This window comes from Neophocaena asiaeorientalis, unplaced genomic scaffold, assembly GCF_003031525.2.
Source record: "Neophocaena asiaeorientalis asiaeorientalis breed wild unplaced genomic scaffold, Neophocaena_asiaeorientalis_V1.1 scaffold346, whole genome shotgun sequence".
NCBI lineage: Eukaryota > Metazoa > Chordata > Mammalia > Artiodactyla > Phocoenidae > Neophocaena > Neophocaena asiaeorientalis.
In genome coordinates, this window is record NW_020175400.1 from 1,988,955 (window position 1) to 2,012,838 (window position 23,884).

Sequence of the window (23,884 nt, forward strand, 5' to 3'; positions counted from 1 at the left end):
CTGTGCATACACACACATTTTTTAATGACATTTCCCCTTCATGCACCATTTCCACTCCCATTCCAGCTCTACTCTTCCCCCACCCTCGTCCCCTGGTACCCACTAATGTATTTAACTATGTGTCCTTGGTTATGCATGTCTCATCAAATTACATACAATATTATGGTCTGGATTGTGTTCCCACCAAAGTTCCTACATTGAAGTCCTAACCCCTAGAATCTCAGAATGAGCAGTATTTGGAGGTCAGGTCTTTAAAGAGGTAATTAAGTTAAAACAAGGTCTTTTAGAATTGGCCTTAATCCAATATGACTGGTGTCCTTTTAAGAAGAGAAAATTTGGACACATATGTATGTGGACAGAGAAAAGAACATGTGAAGATACAGGGAGAAGACTGCCATCTAGAAGTTAAGGAAAGAGGCCTCAGAAGAAACCAGCCCTGCTGACATCTTGATCTCAGACTTCGTAGCTTCAGAACTGTGAGGAAATAAATGTCTGTTGTTTAAGCTACCCCATCTATGGTATTTTATTATGGCATCCCAGCAAACTAAGATATCCAGTGTTGGAGTATGTATGTGTTTGTTTTTTAAATTTACATATATCTTAGATATAGACTCAGTTTGTTTCTTTTTTTCCCCCTTAGTGCAATTTCTAAAAATATTTTCTTTTTGCTTATCATATTTTCTACCGTGTATATTGATTTTTTTGTTTTTTGTTACTGTGGTAAAATACATATAACATAAAATTTACCATCTTAACCTTTTTTTTTTTTTTTCTGCGGTACGCGAGCCTCTCACTGCTGTGGCCTCTCCCGTTGCGGAGCACAGGCTCCGGACGCGCAGGCTCAGCGGCCATGGCTCACGGGCTCGGCCAATCCGCGGCATGTGGGATCTTCCCGGACAGCGGCACGAACCCCTGTCCCCTGCATAAGCAGGCGGACTCTCAACCACTGCGCTACCAGGGAAGCCCTTAACCGTTTTTAAGTGTACAATTCAGTAGCATTAAATACATTCACATTGCTGTGACTCATCCGTCTCCAGAACTCTTTCATTTTCCCAGACTGAAACTTTATACCCATTAAACAACTTCCTCTTCCTCCCTTCCCCCAGCCCCTGGCAACCCCAATTCTATTTTCTGTCTCTATGAGTTTGACTATAGGCACACTCAGAGATATTGCATGTTCAGTTCCAGACCACCACAATAAAGCGAATAGCGCAGTAAAGTGAGTCACATGATTTTTTTTGGTTTTCCAGTGCGTATAAAAGTTATGTTTACACTATATTAAGTGTGCAATAGTTTGATGTCTAAAAAAAAACCAGTGGACTTACCTTAATTAAAAAATACTTTATTGCTAAAGAAAGCTAACCATCATCTGAGCCTTCAGCAAGTCCTAATCTTTTTTGCTGGTGGAGGGTCTTGCCTCAATGTTAATAGCTGCTGACTGGTCAGGGTGGTGGCTGCTGAAGGCTGGGAGGCTGTGACAACTTCTAAAAGAAGACAACAGTGAAGTTTGCTGCGTTGATTGACTCTCCCTTTCACAAATGTTTTCTCTGTAGCAGGCAATGCTTTGGATAGCATTTACCCACAGTAGAACTTTTTTCAAAATTGGAGTCAATCCTCTCAAGCCCTGCTGCTGCTTTATCAACTAAGTTTATGTAATATTCTAAATCCTTTGTTGTCATTTCAACAATCTTCACAGCATCTTCACCAGGAGTAGATTCTATATCAGGAAACCACTTTCTTTGTTCATCCATAAAAAGTAGCTCCTTATCTGTTAAAGTTTTATCATGAGGTTGCAGCAATTCAGTCACATCTTCAGGCTCCACTTCTAATTCTAGTTTTCTTGCTATTTCCACTATATCTTCAGTTACTTCCTCCACTGAAGTTTTGAATTCAAAGTCATCCACGAGGGCTGGAATCAACTTCTTCCAAACTCCTGCCTGTTAATATTTTGACCTTTTCCCATGAATCATGAATAAAGGCATCTAGAATGGGGAATTCTTTCCAGAAGGTTTTCAATTAACTTTGCACAGACCAATCAGAGGAATCACCCTCTATGGCAGCTATAGCCTTATGAAATATGTTTCTTAATAGCAAGCCTTGAAAATCAAAATTACTCGTTGATCCATGGGCTGCAGAATGGATGCTGTGTTAGCAGGATGAAAACAACACTAATCTCATCCTACATCTCCAACATAGCTCTTGGATGACCAGATGCATTGTCAATGAGCAGTAATATTTTGAAAAGAATCTTTTTTTTTCTAAGCAGTAGTTCTCAAAAGTGGGCTTAAAATATTCAGTACACCATGTTGGAAACAGATATGCTGTCATCCAGGCTTTCCTGTTCCATTTATAACACAGGCAGAGTAGATTTAGCATAATTCTTAAGTCCCTAGGATTTATGTAATGGTAAATGAGCATTGGCTTCAACTTAAAGTCACCAGCTGCATTAGCCCTTTACAAGAGTCAGCCTGTCTTTTGAAACTTTGAAACCAGGCATTGACTTCTCTCTAGCTACAAATGTCCTAGATGGTATCTTCTTCCAGTGTAAGGCTGTTTCATGTACACTGAGAATCTGTTGTTTAGTGTAACCACCTTCATTAATTAGCTTAGCTAGATCTTCTGGGTAACTTGCTGCAGCTTCTACATCAGCACTTGCTGCTTCACCTTTTATGTTACGGAGATGTCTCTTTCTCTAAACCTCATGAACTAACCTCTTCTAGGATCAAATTTCTTTGCAGCTTCCTCACCTCTCTCAGCCTTCAGAGAATTGAAGAGAGTTAGGGCCTTGCTCTGGATTAGACTTTGGCCTAAGGGAATGTTGTGATTGGTTTGATCTTCTATCCAGACCACTTAAATTTTCTCCATATCAGCAATAAGGCTGTTTCCCTTTCTTATTATTCATTTGTTCACTAGAGTAGCCCTTTTAATTTCCTTCAAGAACTTTTCCTTTGAATTCACAATTTGGCTAACTATTTGGTGCAAGAGTCCTAGCTTTCATCCTGTCTCAGCTTCGACATGCCTTCCTCACTAAGCTTAATTTCTAGCTTTTGATTCAAAGTGAGAGATGTGGGACTCTTCCTTTCACTTGAACACTTAGGGGCCATTGTAGCGTTATTAACTGACTTAATTTCAATATTGTTGTGTGTCAGGGAATATGGAGGCCTGAGGAGAGAGAGAGAGATGGGGAATGGCCAGTCGGATGAGCTGTTCCCACCAACATAACATTTATTACGTTCTCTGTCTTACATGGGCATGGTTCATGGCACCCCAAAACAATTACAATAATAATATCAAAGATCACAGATCACCATAACAAATAAAATAATAATGGAAAAGTTTGAAATATTGTGAGAATTACCAAAATGTGACAGAGACAGGAAGTGAGCAAATGCTGTTGGAAAAATGGTGCCAATAGACTTGCTTGATGCAGGGTTGTCACAAACCTTCAATTTGTAAAAAAACACAATAAAGTGAAGTGCAAAATGAGGTATGCCTGTACTCTAGGCACCTCATATAAGTGGAATCATGTAATATTTGTCCTTCTGTGTTTGGCTTATTTCACCTGGCATAGTGTCTTCAAGGTTTATCCATGTTGTAGCATATGTCAGCATTTCCTTCCTTTGTAAGGCTGAATAAATACTCTATTGTATGTAAATACCACAATTTGTTTATTCATTAATCCACTGATGAACGTTTGGTTGTTTCTACCTTTTTGCTCTTGTGAATAATGCTGCTATGAACATGGGTGTGTAAATATATCTTCAAGATTCTGTTTCAATTCTTTTGGATAAATACTCAGAAGTAGAATTGCTGGATCATACAGTAGTACTATTTTTAGTTTTTGGAGGAACTTCCATACTGTTTTCCACAGCGGCTGCGCCATTTTGCATTCCCACCAGCAATGCACAAAGGCCCCAATTCCTCTACATTCTTGCCAAAATTGGTTAATTCTCTTTTTGTTTTTATATAATAACCATCCTAAAGGGTGTGAAGTGGGACCTCATTGTGCTTTTAATTTGCCTTTCCTCCTATAGCTTTTAATTTTTGAATTTTAATCCTACTTTATTTGACATATTAACATTACCTTCATTTAGTTTCTTTGTGGATTGTAATATTTAGCACTATGAAGTTCCCTTTTTAAAAATCTGATTTAGGGACTTCCCGGGTATCGCAGTGGTTAAGAATCCACCTGCCAATGCAGGGGACACGGGTTCGATCCCTGGTCTGGGAAGATCCCACATGCCGAGGAGCAACTAAGCCTGTGTGCCACGATTACTGAGCCTGCTGTGCTCTAGGGCCCGCGAGCCACCAACTACTGAGCCCGTGCATCACAGCTATTGAGCCCACGTGCTGCAACTACTGAAGCCCGTGCGCCTAGAGCCTGTGCTCCACAACAAGAGAAGCCTGCGCACCGCAAAGAAGAGGAGCCCTGGCTCGCAGCAACTAGAGAAAGCCCATGCGCGGCCGTGAAGACCCAACTAAAAAAAAAAAAAAAAAAAAATTAAAATACATGTGATTTAATGCCTTTTCTGTTACGTTCAACCTTGTCCATTATTAATATTAAAAGTGTGCCTCTTCCATTTTGGTTTGCATATTTCTACTCGGTCTTTGCCAAGTCCTTTTGCATTTATCTTTCTGGCTCACTTTGTTTCAGAGAATTTTTGTATGTGATTGTATTAGCTTGGGTTCCTCAAAAGGCAGAGCCAGAAACAAAAATCTTTCTTGCCATTACTTAATTACTTAACGAGGGAGTGCAATCCCAGGGACGCCAGAGGAAAGAGCCGAGGATCAGGGAATGAGGGAGAGCAAATCTAAGGGTGCATTACTCAACTGGTCACCACTTGGAATTAAGAGGGAGTGCTTGTCTGGTCTTATGGGCCCATCTTCCAAGAAGCCCTTTCTTTCTTTCCTTTTTTTTTTTTTGGGCCAAGCGTCATGTGGGGTCTTAGTTCCCCAACCAGGGATCGAACCTCTGCCCCCTCCATTGGAAGGGCAGAGTCTTAACCACTGGACCACCAGGGAAGTCCTCCAAGAAGCCCTTTTTTTTTGCAGTACAAGGGCCTCTCACCACTGTGGCCTCTCCTGTTGCAGAGCACAGGCTCCGGACGTGCAGGCTCAGTGGCCATGGTTCCCGGGCCCAGCCACTCCACGGCATGTGGGATCTTCCCGGACCGGGGCTCGAACCCGCGTCCCCTGCATCGGCAGGCGGACTCTCAACCACTGCCCACCAGGGAAGCCCCAAGAAGCCCTTTTAACTATATTTCATCACAGTCTGAACAGGGAGAGAAAGGAGGAAGAATTTATCTGCCAGCTTCTGTCCCCCATTGGTCAAAGGTTCTCTCCACAGGTGTTCACTCCTCTGCACTTAGGGTTGTACAAGCCCTGGTGCCCAGAGGGCCCTGGTGTCTCGTGCTTCAGCCTCAATAAGGATGCCCCAGGGCAAGAAGGGGAGACAAGTGACACAGGGACACCTGAGACACTGTTAGGTTGTACCCACATGAAGTGAGTTGAAGCACACACGGTTTGTCATCACAGCAACAGCTAGAATGGAACAAGCGGCCAAAGGCCCCAGAGACAAGTGGGGTGAAAGGTCCAGCGCAAGCACCATCACTGAGATCTGCTTCAGCTGCCCCCACCCAACCTGACTGCTGTACTACAACGTGGGACCTCCATTTTTGTGAGAAAAAGATTCCTTAGTCTCAGGATTCCCTTCAAGGTGGTGGCCAGCCACACATCTCTGAAAAGACTTTTATTTGAGAGTCTAGTTCCAGGGTAGTGCCTATTTATCTACTCCCATCCACCCCACGGGGCATCTCAAAGATACCGGTGGCCCTCTCCTTCCTCAGTGCCTCTGGGACTTCCTGCCCCTAGTCAAATGGTGGGTTCTCAGGTCTTACAGAGTAAATCCCTCTTACATTCCACTCTCCCTGAGCCTTGTGATCACTTTCTCAACATTGTGTCAAGGAGGTTCTGGCATCTCTACCTCACTGTCATGTACAAGTTTCGTAGCCATCTCCACACACAGTTGAGACCAGCTCCAGGCATCCTTGCTAGAATATTGAAGGCCACGTCGCAGGTGAATGCCCCATGTCAATACATTCTCTCCAACTGAGCCTTATGTTCCACTCCCCCCGTCCCCGGTCAATCACCTCAGATGCACTGCCATGTGGCTTCCCTTTGTTCCAGGTGGCACGTGTTGACCAGGCCCTGCAATTCCTTGGGTGTGTAAGCTGAGCCTCTGGGAGGAGGGACTGTACCCTCCTGCTCAGGTTGTGGTGAGCCCTGATTCCGATTATGGGCCTGGAGGCAATGAGTGGCAAAGGACGCAGATCTTAAGAAAAGCAAATGACATTTTGCAAGGCATCTGCTTCCAGTGAGGACTTTGCACTGTCTCCACATTAGGGGTGGGGCTGCTTCTGCTGGCCAGGAGAGTTTAGGGGAATTTGTGTTTAGGAGATCAAGGTTTTCATGCTCATCCGCCCAATGTCCCCATCCCAGGGTCCCATGCTATTTGGAGCAGGGCCCTGAGTTTGACAGGAGGCTATCAAACCTGCACATTCAGCCTCCTTTGGCAGCTTTGTCACCCTTACAATCAGCTGCTGAGCCTGACTTTTAGCAGTTTGCCCTGAAGCTGCAGAAGATGAGAGTCTCCTTAAAAACTGCCATAAAACTCCCTGTGGCTTTCATGTATCTTAAGTTGGCTGTTAGCTACTCTAAGCCTATCATTTTCTTTTCTGCAAGGTTTCTTATGCTGTTACTAAAAGCTAGCCTACTCTACATTTCTTATAATTATCATTGCCCCCATACAATCAAATGCTACATTCCATTTTCCAGCTCAGTTTCACCTTCTGCCTGCACCTCCCCCCAATTGACCACAGATGAAAACCTTAGTCATTCTGATGCCACTTCATGCCAAGAGTTATCACCACCCGCTTACCACTAGCAATAGTGTCCCTACTGCTGTCAGAACAATATAGGTAATCCAATTTCACAATCCTATCCTGAAAGTCTTCTTTTGAGGACCACCCTTGGGAACAATTATCTTTGGGGGCAAGTGGTGCAGTGTGCCCTTGAGATGAGGTGTGGGGGATTGTTTCTGCGGGAAGTCAGTTGGAGCCCAAGAGGAGGTGGGTCACTACAGAGAGGCTAGGACAGGATAGGTCCAACGCACTGGAGGCCAAGAGACTCAGATATGGCATTAAGAGATGTTTGCTACAAAGGCACATCACAGGTTTTCTTTCCAAACTAGGTTTACCCCATTTGCATGTATTGATGTAATGTGACGGATAGGTTTAGTTCTCATTCTGGCATCATGTTTTATGTTATGCTTTCTCTCTTGAGTGCTTCCTTTGTTTTGCAATCTTCTGCTCTGTGGTGTGTATGTGTGTTTTCTTCAGGCTATTTCACTGCATTGGTGGCAATTTAGCACGCTGTTTCTTCTGAAACCACCAAACTTTTTCAGGACAAGATGTGTCAGATATGCTAAGATATGATCTGATGCATAAAAGCTAAGAGTCCACATACATGCCTGCTCCTGGTTTTTTTACTGTTATGTATTCGTGCCTGACAGAAATCCTGATAAATTCTATTTTGCTTTCCATCAAAAGAGAAAAAAAAGTTGGTGTGTTTATAATTACGTGCACAACTTTAGTGAGAACACTCCTGAAACTGCTTCCATTTTAACTAGACTTTTTTTTTTTTTTTGGTCGTGCGGCATGCAGGATCTTAGTTCCCCAACCAGAGACTGAACCCAGGACCCTGGCAGTGAAAGCATGGAGTCCTCACCACTGGACCGCCAGGGAACACCCTTGACTAGAGTTAACAAGAACTAAATCCTCTGCTTACAGTTTTACCTGTCTGGTAAGCAGAAGACTTTTCTTCATAACGGCTTCTGGCTCCTTAGTTTCACACCTTGTTTCTCCTACACTCCCCACACAGTCCAGGCACTGGGCACTGCAGGGCACATTTCTCCTGTGATGTGACCCCTTGCCACGCTCTTCTGTGTCGCCCACTCTATGCCCTACAACAGATAAGCCATCACAGAGGGTGGTAGGGCACGCCAACACCAGGACGGCTGGCGAAAACTGAATTATAGGCGGGAACGACTACAGACCACATAAATCTATTCTGCGAGACCCAAACTAAATGTATCTCTTGTCAGCTTTCCTTCGCTCAGGTTCATTCAACATCATCTAACATGAGGCAAAGGAGAATTTGGGCAAAATAAGATAGTGGTCTTAACTGACTGCACCAAAACTGTCTTACCTATGAAAATTTTACAAAACCAAATGCCCACGTGAACACATTGTTAGGGACCTTCAAACCCATCCTGAAAAGGGACCATGGGGCACAGAGGTTGAGAGTCCGCCTGCCGATGCACGGGACACGGGTTCGTGCCCCAGTCCGGGAAGATCCCACATGCCGTGGAGCGGCTGGGCCCGTGAGCCATGGCCGCTGAGCCTGCGCGTCTGGAGCCTGTGCTCCGCAACGGGAGAGGCCACAACAGTGAGAGGCCCGTGTACTGCAAAAAACAAACAAACAAACAAAAAGGGACCATGGAACTGAGGAAGCTTTAACTGTCTCCATGTTGTACCTCCTGGTTTATAATTTAATGTAGAGACATCAATAATCCACAAATAGGTGTAAGAAAGTCCAACAAAGTTGTTTTTTTCCCCATGATGATTGATGCTTTTTTAGGAAACAAATATCAAAACCTTAAAAGAAAAAAGTTTTCTTGTTCTTTTTAGTTGCCTGTCTTGCTGGTGCCTGGTTGGCCAATTGTGCTGATGGGGTGAAGTCACAGAGCCCAATAAGCAGATTACTCTTTTTAAGAAAGGATTTACAGCAGTGCAGTCTGATAGAACTTTCTGCAATGATGGAACGGTTCTTCTCGGCACTGTCTAAACTGGTAGCCACTGGCCACATGTTGCTAGCTTTCGAGCTCTTGAAATGTGGCCAGTGAGACTTTAGAACTGAACTTTAAATTTTATTTAGGTTTAATTAATTAAAGTTTAAATTTCAATAGCCACATATGGCTAGTGACTGCAATTAAAGAAAGTGAAGATTTGGAGCCGTTTGAGGGGGAAGATGACACAGAATGGGGAAGGAGGAGGGGGGCGTTCTGGCCATGAGGTTGTGACCAGCCTGGGGAGTATTTTGGCTTGTTTTTGTTGTTGTTTTTTAATAAATTTATTTACTTATTTATTTTTGGCTGCATTGGGTCTTCATTGCTGCGCGCAGGCTTTTTCTAGTTGCAGTGAGTGGGGGCTACTCTTCGTTGTGGTGCACGGGCTTCTCATTGCGGTGGCTTCTCTTGCTGCAGAGCACGGGCTCTAGGCACGCGGGCTTCAGTAGTTGTGGCACACGGGCTTAGCTGCTCCACGGTACGTGGGATCTTCCTGGACCAGGGCTTGAACCCGTGTCCCCTGCATTTGCAGGCAGCTTCTTAACCACTGCGCCACCAGGGAAGTCCCAAAAAGCTGTACGTTTTTAATGTATACAACTTGATGAGTTTGGAGATAAGTACACACCCATGAAGCCATCACTACAATCTATGCTGTAAACAAATTTATCATTTCCAAAAGTTTCTTCAAGCCTTCTTTTTTTTTAAAATGCTTTATTTCTTTGGTTGTTCTGGGTCTTAGTTATGGCAGGTGGGCTCCTTAGTTGCAGCATGTGAACTCTTAGTTGTGGCATGTGGGATCTAGTTCCCTGACCAGGGATCGAACCCGGTCCCCCTGCACTGGAAGAGCAAAGTCTTAAACACTGCGCCACCAGGGAAGTCCCAAGCCTTCTTTCTTTCTTCTTCTTCTTCTTATTTGTTTTTTTGCGGTACGCGGGCCTCTCACTGTTGTGGCCTCTCCCGTTGCAGAGCACAGACTCCGGACGCGCAGGCTCAGTGACCATGGCTCACGGGCCCAGCCGCTCCGCGGCATGCGGGATCCTCCCGGACCGCGGCACGAACCCGCGTCCCCTGCATTGGCAGGCGGACTCTCAACCACTGCACCACCAGGGAAGCCCTCTTTATTATTATTATTGTGTGTGTGTGTGTGTGTGTGTGTGTGTGTTTAAGAACACTTAACATAAGAACTGTCCTCTTAGTAAATGTTTAAGCATATAATACAATATTGTTAGCTACAGGCACTCTACTATACAGATGTCTAGGTCTTATTCATCTTGTACACCTGAAACTCTGTGCCCTTTGACTACTACCTATGCATTTCTCACTCCCCCAGCCCCTGGCAGCCATTCTACTCTCTGCTTCTATGAGTTTGACTATTTTAGATTCCTCATGTAAATGAGATCATGCAGTATTTGTCTTTTTGTGTCTGGCTTCTGTCACTTCCAGGTTCATCCATGTTGTTGCAGATTGGCAGGGTTTCCTTCTTTTATTAAGCCTGAATAATATTCCATTGTATGCATATACCACATTTTCTTTTTCCATTCATCCACTGATGGACATTTAGTTTGCTTCTACGTCTTGACTATTGTGAAAGGACCATGGGAGTGCAGATATCCCTTTGACACCCTGATTTCAATTCCCTTGGACATATACCCAGAAGTGAAATTGCTGGATCATTTGGTGGTTCTATTTTTAATTTCTTGAGAAACTTCCATAGTGTTTTTCATAGTGGCTGTACTAATTTACACTCCCATCAATGCTGTACAAGGGTTCCCTTTTCTCCATATCCCTGCTAACACTTACCTTTTGTTTTTTTGATAATAGTCATTCTAACAGGTGTGAGGTTTTCCCTGATGATTAGTGATGCTGAGCAGCTTTTCATATACCTGTTGGTCATCTATATCTCTTCTGTATGTCTATTCAGTTCCTTTGCCCATTTTTTTTTATCATGTGTGTGGTTTTTTTTTTTTCTTTTTCTATTTCTATTGAGTTATGAGAGTTCCTTGTATCAGCCTGGGGAATTTTGAAGAGACAGAACCAAAGGACAGTTCTGCCCAGAGGGTCTCCTACATCCTTCCTTCTTAGAATTTAGGGAGCAGCCAGGTAGGCCAGATAGGGGTGGGTTTGACTAATCCATTAGGCACAATGCCTAAGGCACAGGAAAATATATTAATTTCTTTTAAAATCAGAAGAAAAAAAAGAATTTTTAGGCCAAAGAAAATGTCTTAATATATATTAATGTATTCATCTTTATGTCAACCCAGTCATAAAACATAAGTTAAACACTTTTTTTATGGAGGAGGGAGCCCTTGAAAACAAAAATGCTGAAAATGCACAAAAGTCATAATGTGTGGGCGGAGGGGGTGCTTCTTCTACCACTGACAGCTCAGCTTGGGCCCCCAGGTATCTAACCTGGCCACCTCCCCTTTGAAGTGTCCCCCAGAGGCTACACTTCGACTCCATGAATGGGCCCACCTGCCCCAGGGCTTGCCGCAAAGGAGTCAAACGAGAACCAAGGCTCTCAACAATCCCGGGGACAAAACAGACCCCTGCACCCGGGCTTGGGAAATGCATCCTTAGTTACATACTTGGGCACAGGGCAGTAGGGAGCTGGGAAGGGGTCCAAGAACTGTGCGGGAAGACGGCGAGGGGCAATGCTCCTTTCTAGAATGAGTTTATTAAATACTTACAACCCCTCTGATACTGACCCCGTTTTACAGAGGAGGAAGCACGGGCTCAGAGAGGTTGAGGAACTTGCCCAAGCTCACACAGCTGGGATTCCAACCTTGTTAGGCCGTAGATCTTGACACCCAAGACCAGGTTCCTTCGTTACAGATCCCTGGAACCCCTCCCTCAGCCACTGTGCGACCTCGCGCGCGGGCATAAAGAGCAGGTCTGTACTTAGCACCCCGCCGTCCCTGAGGACTGTTCCCTTTTTCCCATTCCTGCTCTCTGGAAACTCATCCTTTCAGAGCTGATCCTATAGGCTCTCTGGGCCTCAATTTCCCCTTTGTGCGTGTGTGGGGCAGGGGTCTCCTTCTAGTAACAAGGAAGAGGGAGAGAAAGAGAAGGGAGTGGCTCCCTTCCTCACCCCCACCCTCGGGGCTAAGGTCCCAGCCGGGTCTTCAGGGAAGCCCACCTCCCGCCAAGCAAGGTCCCACGGGCAGGAATGGGGCTCGGCCCCTTTAAATCCCGCGCGGGAACGCCCGGGGCCGGGCCGCGCCGGTCCCGGATCTGCGGCTGGGAATTGCTGGTCTCCGCGTGTCCTGCCGGTGCTTCCCCTCGCTGTACCCCACCTCGCGGTGCTCCCAGCCCCGCGTGCAGGCTCCTTGCGCCAGGCCTTGAGGGCGCCGCGGCCGTGGGGAGAATGAGCCGCATCTACCACGACAGCGCCCTCCGGAACAAGGCGGTTCAGAGCGCGCGGCTGCCCGGGGCCTGGAACCCCGCCGCCCACCAGGGGTAGGCTCCGCCCGCGTCTCCCCACCGCTTCCCGGGCCCGGCCTCCGTTGGCTCCCGAGGCTCAGCTTTGAATCCGGGCTCCCTGGTTGGCAGGGGGAGGGGGTGCGCTAGCGGGGTCGGGTGCGGGTGGGAGGAAGGGCGGGGCTCGCCAAAGACCTCCCTGGCCTCCAGACCGCTCCTCCCTGCGCTCCCCTCGGAGCGCACCCCCCTGAGACACTGATCGGCGTGAAGCTCACCGAGGGTCGGTCCCGACTCCCAAGCAGGGCTCAAAAGGCGGTGCTTACTTCACGTCAGCCTTTGTCTCAACCCCACCCCGGTGACTCTAAGCTTCACCCCGCTGCCTTGCCTTCTGGCTTTTTTTTTTTTTTTTTTTTTTTTTTTTTTTTTTATCAACCACTGCGCCACCAGGGAAGCCCTGCCTTCTGGCTTTTGCACGGGCTGCACCCCGCTCCGGAAGGGGCAGTGTCCTGCTGGACGGCAACAGCGGGTGGGAGTTGGCTTGGCAGGGCCGCGGGAGGGGCAGGGCCTGTCTGGAGGGCGTGTTAGATCCGGAGGGCCAGGCCCTGCCATCACGGACGCCGAGGTCATGAGAACGAATGGACGATTCAATTTGCAATTACAAACACTAAAGAATGAAGGGCGCAAGGGGCGGGGTGCGGTAGGGGCAAGTAAGGTCCAGGGTGTTTTCACTTTTCATCCCCATCCCTTCAGCTGCCCCCACCCCTCTCCCATTTCCGTGGTTCCAGAAAAGGAAGTCCCCAGGTTCTGCTTTTATGAAAACTAGAATTGGGAAGCGGGGGTCCAGCTCCTCTCAGTGAGGGACCCTGCGATCTCGGGCTCGTCACGAAACTTCTGAGTCTGGGTTTCTCCACTTCTAAAGTGGATACGAATGAGGACAGGAATATGAAAGTGCTTTAAAACAGGTGCAGAGGGAAGATACTTTATAGCAGCTTAGACCCCGCCCCCCCCCCAAAAATTTGGTGAAATAAAAAAGTAAAGTCCTCCGGTCAGAATGGCCATCATCAAAAAATCTACAAACAATAAATGCTGGAGAGGGTGTGGAGAAAAGGGAACCCTCTTGCACTGTTGGTGGGAATGTAAATTGATACAGCCACTATGGAGAACAGTAAGGAGGTTCCTTGAAAAACTAAAAAAGAATTACCATATGACCCAGCAATCCCACTACTGGGCATATACCCTGAGAAAACCATAATTCTAAAAGAGTCATGGGGCTTCCCTGGTGGCACAGTGGTTAAGAATCCACCTACCAATTCAGGGGACACAGGTTTGAGCCCTGGTCTGGGGAGATCCCACATGCCGCGGAGCAGCTAAGCCGGTGCGCCACAGCTACTGAGCCTGCGTTCTAGAGCCTCCGAGCCACAACTACTGAGCCCGCGTGCCACAACTACTGAAGCCCACACACCTAGAGCCCGTGCTCTGCAACAAGAGAAGCCACCACAATGAGAAGCTGGCGTACCACAACAAAGAGTAGCCCCTGCCCCCTGCAACTAGAGAAAGCCTGCATGCAGCAACAAAGACCCAACACAGCCAAAAATAAATAAATTTAAAAAATAATTTAAAAAAAAGAGTCATGTACCACAATGTTCATTGTAGCACTATTTACAATAGCCAGGTCATGGAAGCAACCTAAGTGTCCATCGACAGATGAATGGACAAAGAAGATGTGGCACATATATACAATGGAATATTACTCAGCCATAAAAAGAAATGAAATTGAGTTATTTGTAGTGAGGTGGATGGACCCAGAGTCTGTCATACAGAGTGAAGTAAGTCAGAAAGAGAAAAGCAAATACTGTATGCTAACACATATATATGGAATCCAAAAAAAAAAAAAAGGTTTTGATGAACCTAGGGGCAGGACAGGAACAAAGGCACAGATGTAGAGAATGGACTTGAGGACACGGGGAGGGGGAAGGTTAAGCTGGGACAAAGTGAGAGAGTAGCATTGACATAAATACACAACCAAATGTATAACAGATAGCTAGTGGGAAGCAGCTGGATAGCACAGGGAGATCAGCTTCGTGCTTTGAGACCACCTAGAGGAGTGAGGTAAGGAGGGTGGGAGGGAGACGCAAGAGGGAGGGGATATGGGGATATATGTATACATATAGCTGATTCACTTTGTTATACAGCAGGAACTAACACAACATTGTAAAGCAATTATACTCCAATAAAGATATTTAAAAAAAGTAAAGTCCTTTATATTTAGTAAACACTTAATAGTTTACAAAGCGCCTTCATATTCATGATCATATGTTATTGTCATAGAAGCAGAGTGAGGTGGCTATTACTCTCCCATTTGGTGGATAAGAAGACTGAGGCTCTGGTTACAGTAACCCCCTGCAGGAGGGGCCATAGCTCAGTCTTGCAGCCTGTCAATGTTCCTTCCTAACCTCCAGATGGTGCCCCAGCCTTTGGGACCCTCAGAGGAGTGGGGGCCCAGTGTGGGAGCCCAGAGAAAGGGGCTGCATCATACTGGGCCTGCCCAGGGACCAGGTAAATGGGAGACACACCTGGGACTTGCTTCTGTCCTAGTGCAGACCCTGACCTGGGCCATTGCACTTGTGGTTCTTGCCTGAGGACTGACAGAACCAGTTGAGCCCTCATTCTCTCTCATCCTTAGGGGGAATGGCGTCCTACTGGAAGGAGAACTGGTCGATGTATCTCGGCACAGCATCTTGGATGACCATGGCAGGAAGGTGAGGATGTTTCCCTGGGGGCACCCGCAGGGCACTGGCTTCGGGGTCCTCACCCACCAAAGCATCTCTCTGCTTGGCTCTGCTAGTGCCAAGACTTGGGGTCCAGCTCTTTCCTTGAGGGGCTCACAGGGCAGGTGGGGGGGGGGTGTTGGTTGGGAGATTAGCAGCCAAAAGGGGCGACAGATGGAAGAGGTCAGTTAGGGCTGTGCTGGGTTTGATGGGAGGGCCTGGATTCTTGCTGAGAAGACAGACCAGGCCCTAAACCCGAGGGGTGTGTTTGGGGCCAGGACTGGGAGGGCTGAGAGCAGGAAAGGATGAGGTGAGTGGTTCAGGACTCAGGCTGTGTGTTCTGAGTGGGCTGGAAGGCCTGCCTTCTGAAGAGGTCCTGTCACCTTCTGATGGAACAAATTTAGAGTGCTGGGAAGCTTGCTGGGTAGGCAGGATGAGTGGCTCTTTATTCTGGGGCTGAAGGTCCAACTCCTGTCCTCTGGCCTGGTGGTTCCCACTGCCTCCGGACCTGATGGACAAGGTCAGAGTGAAGTTATCTTCCTATGTGGGTGCAAGGTCAACAGTGACCTTCCCCTTTAGGGGTACCAGCTCTGTAGCTGGGAAGTCGTGTGTACTTTGAATTGTTTAAAATTGAATTACTTTAAATGCACTGTTGGAGTTTGCTGTTAGAAGACGCCTTGAAGTGACTGCATTTGCAGAGTGGTGAATATCTTAGCATGGGTTTACACATCTTTTTTTTTTTCTTTTCTTTTTGGCTGAACTGCGAGGCTTGAAGGATCTTAATTCCCTGACCAGGGATCAAACCCTGGCTCCCTGCAGTAGAAGCGCGGAGTCCTAACCACGGGACTGCCAGGGAATTCCCTTGCACGTCTTTTAATATCACTGTGTGGCTGGGTGTTTTGGAATGTTGGATTTTTATAAAGCAGGTCACTGTTGTGGACCTGGACCTCCACGTGTGTAGGGGTGTGAGAGCGTTGAGGTAGGAGGAGGGTTGCTGAGTTCTGGGCCTTTGTTTCCAGCCTGAGTGTCAAGTCACGTTGCCCGGGGCTTCGGTTCCCATGTCCATGCCCTTCTCCTCTTGTCCTCTGAGCCTCCTGGGGTTATGCCCTTTATCACCCGCCCATCTCAGATGTCCATGGACACACCTGGCATTCTCCATTCTGTACTAGCCAGTGTTTCTTTCCTGAGCACTAATTCTAAATCTCCACCCCCCACCAAATAACCCCACCCAGATGTGCTGACCACCTTATCTCCTTGATCTGTAGAACCGAGCTCATTAAATCCCTTCTTGAGGCAGGCCAGAGGCCTGGGGCTACACACAGCTGGTTTTTCACCCACACCCCATGTGAACAGCCTCAGCTCCGGCTCAGCACTAGTTTCAGGTCAAGAGATGCTTTGCTGCACCCTCCCCTCCTTAGCACGCAGGTCAGCAGGCTGAGCACAGCAGTCTGGAGCCCTAGCCAGCCTGCCCAGGAGAGCCCAGCAGTAGCTGAGTGGAGCTGGCCCACCTCGGCCGTCCTCCACAGGCAGGGTGTCCTCCAGCCCCTCTCCAAACTTGCCTTCTCCAACTCCTTGTTTCCTAATGATAGTGCACTAGACGCCCCCGACCACCAGCCTGCAAACCTCCACTGTCTCCCCTCCCCCCTCCCCCAGGTGAGTAATGCCTAGTCCTGCAGGCCTCCTACCTTGACCATTTTCCCCTCCCCTCCCTTCCTCTTTCCATGTCTGCTCACCTCACATGGGCCCTCAGGAACTCAGCCTGTCCTGACTAAACCTTGCACCCCCTCTCCTGCCTTCTGGCTGCACCCAGCGCCCATTCCTGCCCTGCTATCAGCTTGTCTCCTGAAAGACATCTCTCAGGGTCTCACTGCTGTCCAAAAACCTTTCAGGATTCCTTCTAGTCTACCACATAAAATGCAAACTCCAAATGCCAACTCAAGGCTGATCCCCCACTTGCTTCCCCAGCCTGGACTCCCATGAGACCTCTCAGGGTCCTGCATTGCTCAAACATCCACACAGGACCTTGACTTTTATTTTATGTACTTGTCCAGGCTCTTAATATTCTTCCTACACCCTTATCCCACAGTTGCAGGTTTCTCCCCACTCTGAGACCTTGCCTTCTCTGTTTCTCCCAGGAAGTGGTTTCCTTTTCTTTAATCTCCTGTTTTGTGTGTGTGTTTTATTATAATATTTATTTAACTTTTTATTGATGTATAGTTGATCTACAGTGTCGTCAGTCTCCTGTTTTGATTAGGACAGCTGGCAAAGAGCATTTACAGCACATTTCATGCTTTATACTGTGCTTGCTCCTTGAACCCTTACAACGTGCCTGAAAGTAGACATCGTGTTGTCTCCAGGCAACAGGGGAAACTGAGGCTAGCGGTGATTTGCTCCAGGACTCACATCTGTTGGAAGAGGCACAGTGGCTGTCCTCACTCAGAACTCCATTTCAGTGCCCTTTCCATGGCATCTTGGCTGCTTCTGCTTCATGGTATTTGGGCTCCTTGGTGCTTGGGTTATGGTTTTCTGTATATTCTTTCTGTCTCTCACATGTGGAGGCCTTGGGGTCAGGCTCTGAGCCTGCCCTCTCATGGACGTCTAGCCATGGTTCATTATGTGTGGCAAGTGCTCTACTAAACACATGAATGAATGAATGAATGAATGAATGAATATTGGGAGTGGAAGCCTGTGGCCAGCTTGAATATCTTTTGGAGGTGGGGTGGGATTCTGGGGTAGAGAGTGAGGTTGGGAGGGCTGCAACCGGAGCACGTGGGGAGTGTGTGTTGTGTTGAAGGCTGAAGGGAATGAAGCAGCCCCTCACTGTCTCTCTGCTTGGCCCCAGGAGCGCTACTACGTGCTGTATATCCGGCCTAGTCACATCCATTGCCGTAAGTTCGACCCCAAGGGAAATGAAATCGAGCCCAACTTCAGCGCCACCAGGAAGGTGAACACAGGCTTCCTCATGTCATCCTATAGTAGGTACCCTTCGCCCTTTCTCCCTCAGAGCCTTCATACACTGTGGTCTTCCTTTGTCTCCAGAGGTCTCTTGGTCCCTAGAAAGTGTCTTCTCAGCCTTGAAGCCCACGTTTGGCCTGAGGGGCCCCTGGCTGGACTCTTCCTGCCCCCCATTCACTCAGAGGATCCCCGGTGCCCTACCTCAGTGCTGAGGACCTGGGTGCCTTCCCAGCTCCTGCCATCTCTTGCAGTCTGGCAGAATCGTCCATGAACCTGCCTTAGTGCAGAGCCCAGGCCAGGTGGCCTCCATTTTCCTGCCAAAATGCTCACTTGGTTCTTGGGCCCTTTGTGATCTTATTCCTCTTCCCAATTTTGGCTGGAGAAGGACCTCCTTGCTGTCTGCCCCATGTGAGAAGGTTTTGAGGTTGAGTGGGTACTCATCATCCCTCTATCATTTTATCCATTCATGCTTTCAGTTGCTCACTAAGTATCTGAACATTTAGTGAGAATCCACCGTGTGCCAGACCCTGAACTGCATGCTGAGGGTTCAGGGACGAGCAAGACGTGGACTTGCACACAAGCCGTTCTCAGGCTGGTAGAGGAGATGGGCACGCCATGACTGGAGCCCTAGCGGGGGCTCTGAGCCCAGGCAGGTGCGGTTGGGGGAGGTGCCCTGGAGGAGGGAATGCCAGTACTGGATCCTGAAAGACAAGCAGGTATCAGCAGGGTGCCAGGGCTTGGAAGGGTGTTTCAGAGAGGGGGCAGGGTGCCAAGGGCATTCTGGGAACTGAGGGCTCCCGAAGGTGAAGAGCAGCCCTGCAGAGAGGGCACTCAGTCGAGGGTGCAGGGGAGCTCTGCGTGAGTGGTTTTAAGTTAGGTGAGTGATATGATTAGATTTGCTCTTTTTTAAAATAAATTTATTTATGTTTGGCTGCGTTGGGTCTTCGTTGCTGCATGTGGGCTTTCTTTAGTCGCAGTGAGCGGGGGCTACTCTTCGTTGTGGTGCGTGGGCTTCTTATTGCAGTGGCTTCTCTTGTTGCGGAGCACAGCCTCTAGGCACTCGGGCTTCAGTAGTTGTGGCATGCGGGCTCAGTTGCTCCACGGCATGTGGGATCTTCCTGGACCAGGGCTCGAACCTGTGTCCCCTGCATCGGCAGGCGGATTCTTAACCACTGCACCACCACAGAAGTCCAGATTTGCTTTTTAAAGTCCCTGGGGAAGTGAAGAGACTGGAGACCAGGAGGCTGTTAGGAGGCCATGATGGCATCTAGGAGGGAGATAAGAGGCCCAGGATTAAGGACTGGTCAGTGAGGATGGAGAGACTGGGCAGACTCAAGATAGAGGAGGGACCATGGCCTCGGTGTTTGTTTGGATATGGGGGGAGTCAGGGATGACCCCAGGATTTGGGCTCAGGTGCCAGGTTTGGGAGATGGAGGTGCAAGAGGAGGAGGTTTGGGGAGAAGATATCTGTTTGGGACACATGGCATTAGCCACGTGGTGGTGCTTCCAGGTAGAGGTAGATGTGCACTAGGGACTTGGTACAGTTCTAGAACCCAGGAAGAGGGCTGGGCTGACAGCAGGTATTTTGGAATCATCACACACGGGTCGTATTGAAGCTGTGCCAGTGGACAGAATCAGCCAGGAAGTTGTCCTGGGGAACAGCAACAACGGGGGTGGACAGGGAAGGAGCCTTGTAAGGAGCAGGGGAGGGAACGCTGGCGGGGTCTGAGCGGGGTGGGGCAGGTGTGTGTCTCTGAAGCCCAGCGAAGCCCAGGGGTGAGGAGTAACAATGGGGTCAGGCGGTGCCCAAGGCCCAGGTAAGTCGGGACTGCGGAGCATCCAGTGGCTTCACAGTGACATGCTCCCCAGTGACTGGTGGGGGGTGAACAGTGTCTAGAGTAGTGGGTGCCAGAGCTGGAAAGCAGGTAGGTGGTAAGGAAAGATCCAAGAGAGGAGAAGGAGAGGCAAGTCCTGGAGGAGATGGGAGGGGGTGCGGTCTGGGGCCCAGATGAGCTGGCCTGAGGCAGGAGGGGAGACACCTTGTCCTTTGAGACAGATGGGAAGGAGGAGAGGTTTCTTGTGGTTCTAGGTAACTGGACAGGTAGGTCGTGGCCCCACCTCTGGCTTCTGTTATCTTGTGAAGTAGGAGATGAGGTGGCTTGTCTGGGGGACAGTGGGCAGGGTGAGGGTTGAGGAGAAAGTTCTCTGTGTGAGCAAGGTGTCTAGGGAATCCCAGAAGGCGTCCCTGACAGAGCTTGGCAGAGGTTTTACACCACAAATGGAGCATGGTCTGGTGTTCAGGACCCGCGGCCGCCTGGGTATCAGTGTGGGGAAGGCAGCCAGTAGATGGCACTGGGGTTGCCATACTCTCAACGCTGCAAGTTCTCACTTCTTAGTCTGGGACCGGAACTCCCCGCTCCATGCTGCCCCCGCCCTGGGATTAGCAGATTTGGGACTTTCAGGGTAGGCGGGTGACAGGCTGTTGGAACCTTCCCTGAGCCTCTGCGCTCTGCCCGAGCCAGGACGAGCAGGCCAGTAGAGAGTATGAGGACCACCAAAGTTTGCTGCTGGTTCCAGCAGACCCCACCCCAGCCAGGGAGTCCCTGAGAGCCCAGAGAGAACCCTGCCTGGTCACTGGGGTCTCAGTGGGAAGGCAGAATTGTGTGAAGGGCTTGAATCCTGCCTCCTCCACTGACTAGCTCTGTAACCTTGGGCAAATTACTTAACCTGTCTAAGCCTTAATTTTCTCATCTGTGAATAGGGATAGTAAAAACATTGACACTTGCTGAGTGCCAGTCCCCATGCTAAGTGCTTTACCTGCATTCGATATTTCTTTCACATGTCACATCACTCCCATCGGGTAGGTACCTCTTTTATCCTTATTTGTCAGGCACAGAGAGAGGTTAAGTAACTTGCCTGTGGTCACATAGCATGTAAGCAGATTTGCACCAGCTAGCCTGGCTCCAGAGCCCGTAGCCGTAACTCCTCTGTGATGCGTTCCTTGAGTACTGGCAGAATGTGAACTCAGAGCCCCTACCTTCGGGTGGTTGTGAGCGTGTACAACACGGAGGCCTCACCTGGCTCCTAAAAAGCCCTCCTAGAGTGCTTGCTATTACGGTGGTAATGACTGTCTCGTGCTGTGTGCCTGCAGAGGTGGAAGCCAAGGGGAACACCGACAGACTCACGCCTGAGGTGCTGAAGGGGCTGGTGAACAAGCCAGAGCTGCTTGCGCTGACGGAGAGCCTCACCCCCGACCAGACAGTGGCATTCTGGATGCCTGAGTCGGAGATGGAGGCCGTGGAGCTCGAGCTGGGGGCTGGGGTACGGCTGAAAACTCGAGGCGACGGCCCCTTCCTGGGTGAGCAGTGCAGCCCTCACTGTGGCCTGATGCTTCTATATGGCCTGTGGGGGCTCCTGGCCTCCTGTCTGAGGCTTACCCACCCCTCCTGCTTCGAGTTCATGGAGCAGGCCACATCTGGCCTCCCCGTGGACAAGACCCCTTGAGATTTATTCCTAAGTCCCTGGGCAAGTGCTTTGGGGCCAATAGCCTGAACACTTTGGATCCTGGGGTGCTGCCCAACCCCATGGTTCCTGTGGGTGACCTCTCCTATCCATTGCCTCGGGGGTCCCATCCAGGGCCTCCCTGAGCACACTCAGGCCTAGGGGACCCCAGCAGAATGGGCCAGCCCCCACTATGTTTCTGCCACATGGAGAGAGGCCTTCAACTTCTCCTTTCAGATTCATTAGCCAAACTCGAGGCTGGAACAGTGACCAAGTGTAATTTCACTGGTGATGGGAAGATGGGGGCATCCTGGACAGACAACATCATGGCCCAAAAGTCTTCAGAGGGGGCTGCAGTGGAGACCCGAGAGCAGGGGGACGGCGCCGAGGACGAGGAGTGGGTAGGTCTGGGGAGATAACCGTGGACCTGGAGTTGGTGTGGTTCATCTCCTGGCAGGAGTTTGTATGCACTGGTTGTGGTTGGGTGTAGGACGGCAGCATAAACTTTACTCCCCAGCTTTGGTGGAATTGCTGAGAGTGTGTTAGCATCAGGAAAATTCCCTCAAGGTATGAAGGGACCTTTCTTTTTGGTGGGTCTGAACTGTGCCAATCAACAAGAGAGCCCCAAAGATTTATGAAAGCAAGGGATGGAAGGAAGGGAGTGCAGAGGGGAACCAAGGAGGCTTAATTCCATTAAGGCTCCAAACATTTCTACTTCAAGTGAATACATTAGCCATGTTGAGCAGCTGAATGAGCGTTTTTCCCCCCTTTGTTCTGGGCTCCCTGCCCAGAGTGGCTGGAAAATGGCTGCCTGGTCCTTAATAGTTATTTTAGCCCAAAGTTCAGCCTCCTAGTTGATCCTCAGCCTACTCACGGTTGATTTGGTATTTTGAGGTATATTTCACCTGAAGATTTGATTTGGTGTCAAAAGGCCCCAGATTGAACGTTTAAAACAAAGTCTCAGAAAAATGGGCTCTTTATCTAGGTGATGAAGATGATGATATTTGCCAGAGAAAGCAGGGGCAGATAGAGGGAGTGGGTTCCCTTTTGTCTTAATAGAGTGAGTCTTGGACTAAAAAACAATTGGAGTTGCCAGGCTGGCTCCCTGGGCCAACACTAATGAGATGAGGCCAAGGCAGGTAGCCGTGGGCCCCGCTGGTACCACTCATTCGAACCCTTGTTTGTCTGATGACGGTAGAAGACTTTTACGAAATGTGCTCTGTTCATATCTCTTTACTTTACCTCTAGGACGACTGAGGTCAGTGAGAGATGGGGTGCCTCCGGGGCCCACTGTTGAGCATTTCTTCCATCAACTTTCACTCTGGAGCTCGAGAGAGCAGGTCCACCAAGCCTTGCCTGGTTCTTCCCTACAGCTACTGTGGAATACTCTTTGAACAAGCTCTGCTAAAATCAAACGCAAGAGCCTGACGTTAGACGTGGGGCCCCAGCCTGTGGCTCATGGAGGGTCCCTCCCTGGATGTGAGTCTAGCCTTCCTAGACATTTTCATGGTGGCCCTCACCCTGAGTGGCAGCCTTGTTTCTGGAGGCAGGCAGGGGGCAAGTCCCCCAGGGCAGTCAGAAGAACTGGACTTGGTTTTGGTGCAGAACTGGTGGGGAATCCCTCACCTGCATGCAGAGTGGCTCAGAGGAGAAGTGAGCGGGGCCTCCTTCTTCTGTCCTTGTTGTATTTCCTGCTTTCCTTCTGCAATTGCCCTCCTCCCCAGCACTCTGTGCTGTAGCCTCTGCCCTCCTGCTCAAGCCTCCTTGTCCCCTGTGCCCTTTTCAGTCCCCAGAGCTGCCAGTTCTTTATTCCTCCTCTGGTTCTCTGCCACCCTGGGGGTTCCTGTCTCCTGACCTCCTTTGGCGGCTTTCCTGGGAATGCTCTTTTCAGGGAGGCTGAGAGCGTTCACAGGGGTGGCCAGCTGGTCTCCAACTCTCTGACTCATTCTGCCAGGCCACATTTTGGACAACACCTTTTTTCTTGTTTTGTACCTTGAGAACTTTTTACGAATGAGTAAATCTTCAGGAAGGATTCCTCTACACTGACTGTGTAATTATTAGGTATAAACTGAGCAACCTCCCTATAAGAAGAAAGCCGTATCTTTTTGGTCATGAACAATTGCCTTGCTGGGTAGTATGCCCACACCCACATCTATGAAGAGATCTGGAGTTGAAATCTACACGTCCTAAGAATGGGTAGGGACTTGGTGGAATGTGGATCCTGCTTCTCTCAGGGGAAAGAGGGGTGGTGGTAAACTAACAATTATGGAGTCCCCTAATGTGTCAAACACAGCACTAGATGCTTTCCGTGATGATAATTATAGTCCCTGACTGTTGA

General features: G+C 48.8%; 1 protein-coding gene across 1 annotated transcript; it reads left to right on the top strand.

The window, feature by feature from the left end:
• The first annotated feature begins 12,037 nt into the window (after positions 1-12,037).
• Positions 12,038-23,884, top strand: ARPIN (actin related protein 2/3 complex inhibitor). The gene is made up of 6 exons (XM_024766471.1): positions 12,038-12,361; positions 15,006-15,081; positions 17,933-18,065; positions 21,197-21,403; positions 21,784-21,947; positions 22,795-23,884. Exons 1-6 carry the CDS (start codon positions 12,072-12,074, stop codon positions 22,801-22,803), a joined length of 879 nt encoding a protein of 292 aa, XP_024622239.1. The 5' UTR covers positions 12,038-12,071; the 3' UTR covers positions 22,804-23,884.